Source organism: Accipiter gentilis, chromosome 9 (assembly GCF_929443795.1).
Source record: "Accipiter gentilis chromosome 9, bAccGen1.1, whole genome shotgun sequence".
Classification (NCBI taxonomy): Eukaryota; Metazoa; Chordata; class Aves; order Accipitriformes; family Accipitridae; genus Astur; species Astur gentilis.
This window is the reverse complement of record NC_064888.1, coordinates 40898492-40912047: the sequence shown is the minus strand read 5'-3', so window position 1 is coordinate 40912047 and position 13556 is coordinate 40898492. Positions and strand designations below refer to the sequence as shown.

The window sequence follows — 13556 nt, the reverse complement described above, 5'->3', positions numbered from 1 at the left end:
GTATCAAGGGAAAAGCTCACAGCACTGCAGTGTGATCGCAGCGCGTGCCAACTCCACAGCCCAAAGGAAGAGATGATCCAGCAATGATTAAGACTTTTTCCTAGATTACTGTGCAGAAAAATATGCTCAGTGACAACTACTTTATATTCAAATTCCAGAATGGGCATCCCACCAAGGTGAACAAATCTACTCCAAATGGACAGCTACTAGTATTTCAGGCATAACAACTGATTTTTTAATATTTTTTTTTTTTTCTTACGCTATCATACCATTACTATTAGAAAGTAGTCCCTGAAAGTATGAGTTCAAAATCCGCTACTGAGACTCTGTTTTGGTATTCACGGTGATGTGGTAAAACATGAACAGCTAAAGGAAAAAAAAAGTGTTATTGCTATTTTTGAACCACTGTTCTGGTAATGCCTTGATGCCTTCACCAGAAGGAAGGTGCCTATTCGCTCAAATCTGTGTTTAGGAAGCATGCCTTTAAATCAGTTTACGTCTAAGTAGACAAAGACAGGAGGATGAAAACTATACTTATGTCTGTTTTGCAGAGTTGGAGGAAAGAGGTAGAAGGGGTAAGTGAAGCACAAGAAGAGTCAAGGTGTGACAGGTTGGCTCAACTGGAGGGTTTGGCTGTTTTTCCCAATGAAACGCAGTTGTCCCAGCCAAGACATAAGTCCGTGGTAGCGCTGGGTTCCCAACACCACCTCCAGGTTCACGGGGGAAGCCCTTAATCCCCAAACCATCCTTTCTTTTCTCTTTCTGTTGGAAGATCTGGAGATCAATGGGATTTAAAAGGGCTGGAAAAAATAAATAGTACTTGAAAAATATGTACTAGTTAAATTAGTTTTACTAGTGCATAGTGATTTTAATTCCATTGTAAGAAAACAAAATAACTTCTTTGACTCAGAAACAGGCTACTGTCTCACCAGCTTCCAGTTGTTCAGGTAGTGCTTCATTCTTTTTTTTTTTTTTTTTTTTTAATCTGCTTTATCAGAGAGAATTCTTGCTTGGCCTTAACTTATTGTTTCACTAATTTCCTTCAGAATATTAAGTTTCACTAATGCCAATTCAAACCAACATCTCTCAGCAAGGAAACAAGTGAGGAGCAAATTAATGGAGGAAATACTTTTCAGTTTCTGCTGATATAATTTGACGTAGATTTTGAAAGTAAATCCTCTAAATAAGAGGGGAAGGTTACAGAGAGTACTACTTCAATCATCCTGAAGTCAGTTTTGCCTCTTAGGATGTCAGAGTACAGTTTGCATGCATTGATGAAATCTCTTATGCCACAAAAAACATTGCCAGAAGGAAAGCAGCAAATTGTAGTTTAAGAGTGGAAAGAACTAGAAAGCATAACTCTATAGAGAAAAGGTAGAACCATACAAAATTATTCATTATGGCTTAAATAATGCTACTTTCGTAAGGTTCACTTTACCTTCACATTTGATAATTTTAAAGGGATCAGTGTGGGAATAAGTTGTGGTATCAGCATGGAAATTATTTTTTGTGGTTCTTAAGAAAGGCCTATGACAAGTGGTTCTTTCTGAAATATTCTGAGCAGAAGAGTATGTGCTCTCACAACGTGCTTTTTCGATTATTCTAAGCAGAAAATATAAAACAGCGATCTAATATCTGTATAGTAATTCCCATTTCATCTTGCAACTCAGTTTTGAAAATATTGATTGTAAGGGGAGAGCATGACGGTGCTTCATGAGATTCAAAATGAGCTTTTAAGGTCTTGTAGCAGAACAGCGCAAATACTTTAGGGGAGACTCCACCACTGCTGCAAAAGAAGTGAAGTAAAAGATCTGAGTTCATTTCACAAGTGTATACATTAAAAAAGGGGAAAAAAACCCCACACAAAACCCCCACAAACCTAAACCGCCCTTTCTGAATGATATTTATATTTCTCTCACATTAGAAATGTCTCATTTTAAGTGCTTATGTGTTTCCAATCACTATACCACCTGAGCAATGTGTAATTTTTACTGTATTTATGCTTATGACTGCCAGTCAGAAGAAGAAAAAGTATAGTTTCACCTCCTCCCAGATGGCAAACAAGGAAATGAGCCATTCGTTTGAAAGAAAAAAATCTATGTTAAAGCAAGAATCTGAACCTGGGTCTCATGCAACGTGGTCCACCATCCAAACTGGGAACATTGTTGTGCTCGATAATAAGAAGTTTGAGCTTTAGGAATTCTGTGAGAGATGTTTTTGTCTTGTAACAGTCTGTTTTATTCTGCAGCTGCTTTTTTAACTTTAGGACTCACTAACATCAATTGACTGTCAAATAAGAACCACTGTGAACTCATGAATAAACATAGTTATAATTTACATATTAGCAGAGGGCCTTTAGCTGAAAAGCATCCATTTGTGCTACTGCAATATCTTAATTATTTATTGTGTTATATCGTAATTAATTGTATTTTACTCTCTCAAAACTCTATAGTATGTATATCTTACAGGGTTTGGAACCAATGCACTAATATTAAAGTGGTAATCAACACTGCTTCTAAATATTCATGCCAATAAATGACTCCCATGTGTTTGCTGAATGCCAAGGATAGTCTGAAGCATTTATTTAGCATTCTAGTGGGATCTAGTTTCTGCAAAGTTCACATAGATGCAGAATTTCAATATTGTAACTGTTTTGCGTGGGGAGAGGGAAAACATGTTTGAATTTGCACAAGCAGTGGGGCAGGACACTCAGAAGAAAGCGATGGCATCTCGCTCACAATCTGTGCTTAATAATGTCTGGGAGCACTGGGGAGTTGTCAGCTATTTTGTATTATAACAAAATTACAATATTGTTTAGTCTACGACAGCCTCCTCATAATTTCACTTTTTAATAAACTTCTACAATTTTCCAAATAATTTAAAAATCATTGCCTTTCATGGGCGGGGTGCTCTGACTGGCACGCAGCCGGGACTTCATCAAGGCACTGCTGTAGCAATCACAAAGTCAGACACATTTCTCAATAAATCAATTAAATACTATAACCCTAAAATTATCCTGCTTCAGTACTGCAATTGGCTGACATAAATCTTCAGAAAAGCATATTGAGTGTACGGAGGAACAACTGATTTATTGAGCTACTGTCAGAATTTCAAAACAAGGAAATAGCGTCGCACAATCCAGTAAGTTTGTTTAATGAAACGTAAGTTAAGTGTAAACAGTTTTAAAGTAAATGTGAGTCCAACCTTTTGAGTTAAGAGTAACTAGCCTGTCGTAAGCTGTGCTTTCTCGTTTGAAGTACGCTTTCAAGAGCCTGGATGGGTGCGCTGCCCCTTTCTGCAAACGAGCGTTTGAGCCTCCGCTCCATCCCACCTCCAAGGGAGAAAAGGATCACCGGACCTTTCCGATGCTCTTTCACAGCTGCCAAAAACACCCAGTGGCTTTACCTTTGGATGCTCGAGACGAAAAAGAACTTGTTTTATAATCAGGGGGACGGCAATATGAAGATTGCACGCAGTCGTGATGGTGCTGAAAATGCAATCCAGATGTCCTGATCCCTGCTCCGTGCGGGAGTGCAATTGGGATTTCCGTGTGCTCTGCTGTTGATGTCTTGTTTAGAAAATTCTCTCAAATGCTTGTATGTGTACAAATACTTTGTCTATTATTCTCACAGAGATGCTGGATGATACTGTTGACCATATTCCTAATTGCTTCAATACCAATTCTTTTTTTTCAAGCTAAAACTTAATTGTTCCTTATGAAAAGCATAAAATACATATTAAAATATTTAGCTGTTTGTAGGCAAAAACATACTTCAGCATGACTGTACTTATGTTTAGTTTCCATGATGGTCTTAGATCACATGTGCAGTTCTATGTGTGAATATTTAGCGTATTCAGCCTGAAGGGAAAAAGCATTTCTGTTAGAGCCACCCTGCTGACTGTGATCACAGCACTGCAGGTCTGCTCTTAATGCAGGAGGTATCGGCTTCGAACGTGGCTATCTTAAACTGAAAATGGCCGTGCAAGCCCAAACCTGATTATCTGTACCTCACTTTAAAAAAATCGTTCAGCAAGATTGAGCATCAATAAGAGATTATATTAGTGTTTAATGTAGTTATGCTATTATACGGAGAGGAAAAAGAGAAAATTCAAAACTGTATCCGATGTCTCCTGGAACCGATGCGTACTGCAGCGCTACGCTTATCTTCGCAGGCGAGATGCACTCCGATGTGCAAAGTTGCAAGCGATGCAATTGCTTAAGGGCGCACCGTGGGGTCCAGCGGAGCCGGGTGTGAAGCCCTGCGGCCGCCTCTCCGCGTCTGTTCGCGCTCAGCTGCGGCTCAAGAGCCGCGACACCACAAATGCTTCTCCTTGTAGCTGCTTGCTTCTCCCAAGCAGGGCCTGATCCTGCAACGGCAGACGCGCGTCCAGCTCCCCGGCGGAGCGCGGTGCAGGACGATGGGGTTTGGGTTTGGACTCAGCCGACTCTGTTTTCCTTTTTCAGAATCACCCGGCACTGCTGCAGTTTGTAATCCAAGCTGAGAGTAAACACCTGGTCATCGATCTGGAGAGGAACGAGTAAGTACCCTTGTTGCGTGTTCACTTTGTACTGGAGGTTCTCAGAGAAGGGTTATAATTTTAAAATTGGTAGTTTAAAAGTAACCCGGAGCCAAGTTTGCTACTGGTCCTTCACGGAACAGGCCCCTAGCAAGAGAGTTTTGTTCCAGTTTGGAGTGTCTGTATTTGCACGCTGCTTGTGCGTGTGCAATAGAATCTCAATGGTCAGCTGCATTGATGTGAGACTGAAAATGGACATGTTGCCTCTCAGTGTTTTCCTGTTGGTCATTATTTTTATTTGATTTGGGTTTGTCCTCCTTTCCTGCGGTAAGCCCTTTTATTTACAGCAATGTGCAAAATCCTACAGTTTTTGGAACTTTTTTTGGAGGACTCCTCCCTCCTAACGCTGCCTGTGACCGTGGTTGCCTCCGTGCAGTGGCTGTTGGCGTCTGCTCGGGGAAGATGAGTCGAGCTTTTGGGCTTAACCCTTGCTGGACTTGTGAAGAGGAGCTCTCTGGGTTTGCTGACAAGGGGCTGGTGGTGGGATGTTGGTGCAGTTCATGAGGCCCATCATCAAAGCGGAGCTTGAACTCTCGTTTGTGGGTTGTAAATATTGCATCTTCTTCCAAGGGCTCTTGACAACTCCTGCTCGTGTCCATAAGCTTTCGGAGAGGGATACCAGGGGCTGCTGTAGAGAGGATCCCATGGGCAGAAACCCAGCAGAGTTTTTACAAAGGGGTACAGACCCATACAGAGATGAAGTTACTTCTCTGGAAGTACATGACAAACGGAACCAAAGTCATCAAAGTCTTCGTCTACCTTCTCAACTCTCCAACCGTTTTTCCTCTAAAAGCATCTCAGGGATGTATTGTGGGAACCCAGATCAGGACAACTACGTGCTGCTTGTCAAAGGAAACCCAGAGATCACTCTCAACCCAGGGAAAACTTTTTATAAATCTTAGCAAGGATCGCTGTGTTCTGTAGGTTTCCCTGCTGTGAAATAAAAGCAGCAGAGGTATTCTTTTACTGTAATAGAGAGACCATAGACGTAAGCGGTGCAGCCTTATGTGTTAAGGGGAAGGAATGTGCGTGTGAAAGCAAATGTCCGAGGGAGGCCGGGTACATGCTGCCTCAGGCTGGTGATGGACAACTTCAATGGAAAACGACGGGGCACCTCTTTAGTCCTCTGTAGTAAAACAACACAAAACGCTTTTTATTTCCAGTCATTTGGATGAACCCTAACATTACCCAGCTGTAATAAAATCCAGTTCACTTTATTATTCAACATCAGGCCCAAATCTTGAGGGGTTTTTTACATTCTTTTTAATGCTCCTTAGTTGTTCATTTCCTATCCTTGAAGGGTATGTAGATCCCCCCTGCATAGGTTGCTCTGTTTCAGTAACTAGAGGAGGATTTAACTCCTTTTGTAAACAGGGATTTAACTTTATATTCTCTTAATCTTTGTCAAAGGGTGTGCCTTCCTTCAGGAATGGGAAGTATGCAGCAATTGAGGAAACTATTTACATTCCATGTCAGTGATTAAAAGAACATAAAACTGCTAATACAGGCCTTGCTGAACATACCAAACTCTCTGTACCTGTAGTAAAGTCAGATTTAGAAAATTGTAAGATGCAATCTCCACCTCTTTTAGAAGTAGGACTTGAAAGTACAGTAAATTAACTCTATGAGCATCTGTCTGACTAACCAGATTTAGAGATGTTGAGATCTGCTCCTTACGAAATAGTGTTTATCAATGATTACTTTTTAGTTTACCTACCTCTGTGGTGGTGTATCCACCAGAAGATTTGCATTCTACAAGAGTTGCGTATGGTGTTAACAACATGAGGTTCCTCATCTTAGCAGGAGCTTCTACGTAGCAGACGGGGCAGTTCATAGATCCCAAACCACAGAAAAAGTCAGTCATGGTTTTGCAAAATCACTTCTCCCTCTTCTCCAGTATTACTGACTTCGATTTTCGGAAGAAATAATGGTCTGAGTGTTGCAAGTCCGTGCAGAAGTTGCAGCGGGGGGGTGTGTGTGTAGGTCTATTTGTTACCTGTAAATAACACAGTGCATCGTGGTTTGTGCCCCCCAGGGCAAACAATCTCAAGGCCTCTGTGTTTGTCCGTGGAAATTTTTGGTTGTCATTTATTCTGCCTGTAATGATGATTTGGGGTGTGTTGTCACTGGCGTGGAGAGGCAATGGCAGCAGAGGAGGTGAGGCGTTTGGGGCACGAATCAAGCAGCGTGGACGCGTTGCCTCTTCCAAGGGGTCCTGCAGGTTCATGGAGTGAAAAATAATGTCCAGGAGAGAAATAAGATAATGCATTTCTGCTGAGCAGAGAACGGGGAATAACAGCTGGTGGCAGCGGGCCAGATTGGTAGATTATGGACTCCAGAGGTGCGAGAAGGTCCTTGCATACCTGGAGAAGGTTTCCATGCTGCAGCTCCTGCCCGTGAGTCTCCAGGGCTGCAGAGAGGACCAGCAGGCGTACACGCAGACCCTGTCTCCTCCAGCCTGCTCCATCTTCCTGAGGTTGGCATGAAACATGCAGCTCAAATGCCTTGAAGGCATCGATGCTCAGCATTGGAGCAGCCATTAAATCGGCATGCTTTAGGTAGAAGTAGAGCGCTAAACACAAAACATCTTTTCCTGACTAGTGAGTGACAACACGTATCTGATGTGTGTGCTGTTATTTTACTGTAGTTTCATGTAAAGCATGTTATTCCTTGGAGAAGGGTGGGGGTGGAGGTGGATGGGACCCCTAAATTACATAATTTCTGCATTGGGTTATGCAAAAAAAAACTGGATGTGATTTTCCATGGTTAGTAGAAACAGCTGCTTTGAGTAGTCTTGACATTAAACTCCATTTATTGAAAACCTTAGAGATTTTCCAAACCTTGAGTTGTATTTCAAAACATGATTCAGATGCATTAGACAACCCCAAGTGGGGACTGATGTGTTAAACCATCTGTTATCTATGGAAATATTTAATGTCAGTTTGGTGCTTTCTGATATTTAGACTCAGCAAGATGTGTTCACATGTACTGGGCAAGATGTTAGAAGTTAGTTCTGGAAGAGTTACTGGTACCTAACTTCACAGCTTAGGGTTTAAAATCTTCTCTATGGTTTCCAGCTGTTAAGATTACTTTTGTATATATTCATTAAACGTTTTAGTGATTAATCTTCAGGCATCGCACATTTGCAATTGCAAAACCAAAATGATTTGCTGTGAATTCAATCTGTCAATCATAGAAAACCTGTTAGCGAGCTTATGTTGCAAGTACATTTCTTACCATGATTTAGTTGCAAAATATGATTGCACTCTTGAGAACCTTAAGCTCTGTAGTACCTTAAATGTTTTAGAAACACTTGTCATTTCCAGAGATTTCCAGAATCAGCAAATCATCAATCAGCTGCAAAATAAACCACTCTGCAGAGCAGCTGACTGTACGGGTGTGCATTACATCAATAATACTGATGCACTTCTGTTGTGCAAGGGACAGTAATGTATGCACATATAAATTCCTTTAAAGTTGATTGCAGCACGTGGGTCTTAGAGGAAAGTAGGCTTACTATTGTGTAAATGAAACAAAACCCCTGTAAGATTAAATCTGAGTTGGAGAGTGGAACGGTATGTGACTACTGGCTGTTTTTCTGCAACTGGAAACATTTTACACTCTGTCAGAAATAGGTCTGTATACAGCAAAGTACTTAAGTGTTCTTTTAACTTTAAACATATGAGTAATCCAGGTAAAGTCAGTGGAATTACTTATTTTCAAAATTAATTTCATGCTTAAATGATTTGCTGACAAAGGTCGTAATTATGAATGTCAAAGAAATATAACTTTGAACAGATGTTAGCGAGCTTTTTCAGTGCTGACTCCTGTATATACCTGAGTCTATGGCAGATAAAGATAAAAAGCTGAGGTAAGTCGAGAGCATGTGAAGGCACGTATGGAGGTAGGATGGCTTTGCCCTGAGGACATCGGCAGCATCTCAGGTGTGTCCCGGACGGTTTCCTTCTGCTGGGACTTCATTGACCAGCTTTGCAGAGGGAGCAGCGAGGGTGCGATGGGTGCGGTTGTGGCTGACGGGCCATCGGCAGCGTCCAGGGGAACGTGGAAATGAAAAGAAAAAGCTCAAGTATTTTAGAGAAGCAGAGTTCGCTATTCAGTTCCCCGAAACTTGACGCTCTTTTTTCGTTGGGTTTGTAACACAGCCTTTAAGAAAGCAATATATAAAAGGGAATAGATGAGGTTAGATTGCTGCCTATTAGTCTCTCAGTCAAAATTCTGCTATTTTATCCGCAGGCAAAATCTACCCCAGGCCATGGCATAAGTCCCCATCTTATCCTTTAAATCCCCTAGGATCCCAGAGATCTCCAGAAGTTTAGAGCATCTCTGACCACCCCCCTTGCACATTTACCACCTCTACATGGAGACACTGTACCAGGGATGTATTGGGATGTAACAGTCCAGTATTGGAGGTGACTTTGAATGCTTAGCTCCAGGACAGAGGAGGTTCCAGCAGTATTCCCTCACTCTGAAAAGCAGGCAGTAGGCATCTTCATGCACAGTGCTGATGTGACCTGTTCCAATGAGGCTTTAGTGCTCAGAAATCTTCCGTATTCTTTTCTGGTTAAAAAAAAAAAAAGTAGTGCGTTCTTCTTTTCTGCCTGACCTTTCTGAATAGGAGCACTGATTTGTGTGCAAGTGGCATTCTAGCTGGATTAATTTAGCAGGGAAACAACCCATTTCCAGTGCCAAAGAAAATAGCTGACAAAATTTGTTAATGAATTGACATGCTTGTATACAGTCAATGGCTTGAAATACAGATAGAGAAAACAAATCTAAACAAACAAATACCAAATAGAGAAATGGGACCTCTCAGAATATACTTGCTATTATAATTCTGTGCTGTAACTTAGCCAAAAAAACTGTGACCCCTGACTGTTTTATCTGCAAATGCTGGAGCTGGCAGATGTACTGCGGCATTTCAGCGTGAGCTGACAGTTGGGATTTTGCTTTAATTGAAGCAAAAGTTTCATTTTAATGGCAGTAGCAATTTTTCCCTTCTGTAATGGCAATAGTCAAATGGTCTAGACCGCGCTGAAATGTGAAGATTCAGCTCTCACAGCTATAGTAACGCTGATATCAATCCGTGGCTCTAAAGGTACAGGTGTTTGATGTGGCTTTGTGGAATAAGGATGGCATATTTAGTGTGGGCGTTGAGACACCGAGATTTGTTCTGGAATTGAGAGAGTATTAGCGTAGGTTGGTATTAGCAATGGTAGTCGCGATTGTGTGGCTGGGGCTACGTTGGGCTGTGTCGGTTTGGAGCTGTGTGTTGGAGCGAAAGGGTTCAGCTCCAGCAGGAGAGAAACTGCTGCTTTCTTGATCTGTTTTTTCTCTCCTTACATAAACACACCAACAGAAAGCAACAATGGGAGAAGGTATTTATATGCTGATACAATACGCTGGCAGCGGAGAGGATAAAAAAGACTGGAATTTCTATTCCGGAGTCCTTCCTGTGGCCGAATGTCATAATCTCTACCGCAGCCAAACTTCTTCTCCCGTGCCCCATAAAACAGGGGGGCAATGGGGCTGTGCCAAGCGCCCTGGAGAGCAGAGGGGACTGTGTCCCCTTCACAAACCCCGGGTCTGGGGGAGTACGCGGGGTCAGGGGAGCCAGTGCTGCTCTGCCCCTGCCCTGCAGCCTCGGCACTGATCCCCTTTCTCAGGTGGGAAAACTGAGATACGGGGAGGTTTAACGTTAGCTGTACGTACCGCAGAACTACAAACGTTGTTCGCGTAGCGTGCAAAAAAATTACAGCCTGATGGGTAGGACAGGTACTGTTTTCTCTGCGCAAATGTTTTCCCGAGAATAGTAGTTTCCAGAGCTGCATCGGTCGACAGCTTTGAACCAAGTTAACACAAGGTTTTGCTTGTTCAGTGTCTGTCAGTCAGAGCAACCCTAGAGCTGTACCTTCCAATTAAATACATAACAGTAATGGAGAGGGAACAAATTTCATCAAGAAGTGCCTGTGCTCTCTACGTATATCGCAGCAGTAGAATGTTAGATTTTCAGCACTGTGTTTTAATCTCCCTTTGTACTGCGGAATGTGAGGTTTTCAGCATTTCTTTTTGACATTGCTCAGCAGAGAGGTCGGGGAGGAGAGCTGGCTATCAGACGACAACAGGAATGCGTGCTCCCTCCCTCCCGCGGGTGGGCTGGAGTCAGCTCGATGGCAATGATAACGAACGCACAAGCGAAACGCAGTCATCTAGGACCGCCAAACAAATAATTAGGGGAGAGACAAGAGAGAAAAAACAACTTTCTGGGAAGCTCGTCACCTCCCGCTGATAGTCATATGCCAGCCCACGTGGCGCAGAAGCGTTCTGCGCCCGAGGAGCGATGGCCTCGCAGCCAACACCGAGTCGTTCGGCAGGTTGGCAGGAGAAGGACGGGTGCGTCCAGCTGGACCCAGGCTTTGCTCGCAAACCTCCTGGGTGTTCCTCACGTGTTCCTGCTATCTGCTCTGAGGGCAGGTTTCAGATTGGTTTGTTGGGTTGGTTTTTTTTAAATTTGTTTCTAACAAGAGTGAGCAGTTTTTCGAGAACAGCGAAGGGAAAGCACGGAATTCTGCTTTGCATCGTCACGTGCCCAGTCATTACCTGGGATTTATGGTCTCCTTTTCAGAACATATGTAAAGATACCAGGCCAAAACCAAGAGGATTCTCCTGCTTTCAGAAACATTTGTGGATATTGCTTTCTGGCTTCTGAAACACAGGGAGGACTGTAAATGAGTTTTCAAGTCAAAATTGAGGCTGAACCTGCTTTTAATGAATTTTCTATTAGATATTTTCACTTTGATGCTCAGTCCCAGGGGTCCGGTGTCTTTGAATAAGAGCAGGTATGTGACAGTACGTCCAGTGTCTCTAGAATTTGTCGTCTTTTTGCATCTAGTGGCATTTTGCTGGCACACGCTTGATTCCTAGGATCTGAAATTCTCCTGAAGGCTTTGCAGAGAGGAGGACAGTGTTGCCTTCATAAAATTCTATAGGGAAAGATGCCAGCTATTTAATTTGCTTATAGTGTTCAATGTTTCATGTATTTATTTTTAGAGGGTTAGTAAATACCGAGTACACTGAAGTACAGTTCCTCAGATGAATTCTCCATTATTTTATGTTGCATGTGGAAGTGAAGTATTCAAAAGGAACAATTCAGTTCTGCTCATAATCCCTGTTTGGGAACCTGAGCAGCATCCCCACCAGGCATGGGGCTGGGCACAGCACGTGCATTGCCAAAGCACAAACTACCCATCTGCGAGGAAGAGGTACGCTTTATTGTTTCCCTAAAATACCGAGGTTTTAATATGGTGGACTATCTGTATGTCAGATTGCGGCTGCTATTGGCACCTGTTTGTATGGTGGTGCGTTTGGGAAATCATCCCTTCCCTGAGTTCGCACTCCTAGGATTTTAGGTGGGTGGTGGATGTAACAGAAGGGAGATAGCAGGAGAAGGGTGACCCATGTCCTGGCAATACATGTCCATGGCAGTACAAGTGGGGGGGGGGAAAAAAAAAAAAAAAAAAAAAAAAAAAAAAGGCAAGTATTTGAAGTTCTTTTTAACCTTCTCTTTTGTTGTGATACTTAAGATACATATCCTCAAGATTTTCTGCTCCATCGTAAGTTTAAAAAAAAACCAAGACACAAACACAAAACCCCAACAAAACAAACCCCAAACCAAGCCCCTGATAATATTGTCACAGGCATGGTAAAATCCCAAGGTTTGGCAGCTTTGCCAAGCTGTGGGCATGGAGTTTAAATACATGAAGGTCCAAGAAGACTTTTTTTCCTTCCCCCTGCACTCTGTCCCAAGTGATTTGTGTTTTGAGGTCCTGGGACATGGTTTTACATCCCTGGAACCTTAAAAGAACAAACCTTTATGAAGCACTGAGTGCAGGAATGTTTTTAAGGGACTAGAGAGAAATTAGTCATCCTGGTCTCTTGAAGAGTTCATACCTTAGTTTCCTTTAAAAATCTCAGTCAGGAATTGAGTGCAGGAATGGCCACATAATTTTTAATCTAATCTGGCTCTTTTTTTCCTTTTTTCTTTCTTCCTTCTCTCTTTTTTCTTCTTTTTTTTCCTCTTTTCCCTTTTTGCTGTTTTTTTGCCCTTTTTTGCCCTTTTTTGAAAACTCCTTTGAGAGGGATTTCCAGGTGTATATGAATTTCCATAGACAAAGTGGGGCAGTCTTCAGCATTTCAAGCTTTTCTGTTCTGCCAGGGGTGCAAGTAAGGAGGCCGGTGTACACAGACCCCCACTCTAAAAATATTTGTGTCCTCCTGTCTCACAAAATATGGGGAATGAGGAGGGGCAGCAGGAGGAAGAAATTAATGCCCCGCATCGACAGGAGAAGAGTATGATCCCTGGATGTTTCTTTGGGCACAATCTGATTCAACATCACTGATGTAACGGTTTCTTTTACATTTTTTGAGAGAGGCGTATGTGACTCAGGCAGCAGGCATGTCTGCAGAGCTGCTTGCTGCAACAGCTGTTTCTCTGCATTTACTTATGGAAGGTTTTCCTCCTCCTCAAAAAAAAAAAAAAAAAAAAAGGAAAAGAAAAGAAAATAATAGAAAAAGAAGAAGAAGAAAAAAAAAGAAATTAAGAAAGAAGAGAGAAAAAGCCAGATGCAAGGTACTTAAGGACAAGAATCTTCTGTATAGGGCTGGATTCAGAGGAGAAGCAGATACTTTCCTGGACGCTAAATTTGAGACTCTTTCCAGAAAATGTCAGTTCCTGTCCAAGTGACAGAGCAGTTTCTCAGGGCTGCAGAGGATGGCAGAAAGCACTGCCGAAGAAATAAATACCCGCTCGCAAAGCGTGGTGGGGTGGGAGCACGCGGCCGGGAGGTGCTCCCGGCGCATCCAGCGCTGGTAGCCCCCGGCCAAGTCAGCTCACCTCCCCTCCGCCGGCTGCCCAGCTGGGAAATAGGGCTCACGGTATTTATTTATTTCATTTCCTCCGA

The 13556-nt window shown here is 42.6% G+C and overlaps 1 protein-coding gene across 1 annotated transcript in view; it reads left to right on the top strand.

Annotated features, from left to right (window-relative positions):
- The window catches only part of ADAM12 (ADAM metallopeptidase domain 12), a 185732-nt gene that overhangs the window by 43154 nt on the left and 129022 nt on the right, over positions 1-13556 (top strand). Inside the window, exon 3 of the mRNA XM_049810931.1 lies at positions 4466-4539. Within this exon, the coding sequence (XP_049666888.1) occupies positions 4466-4539 (74 nt within the window). The remainder of the gene's footprint in view (positions 1-4465; positions 4540-13556) is intronic.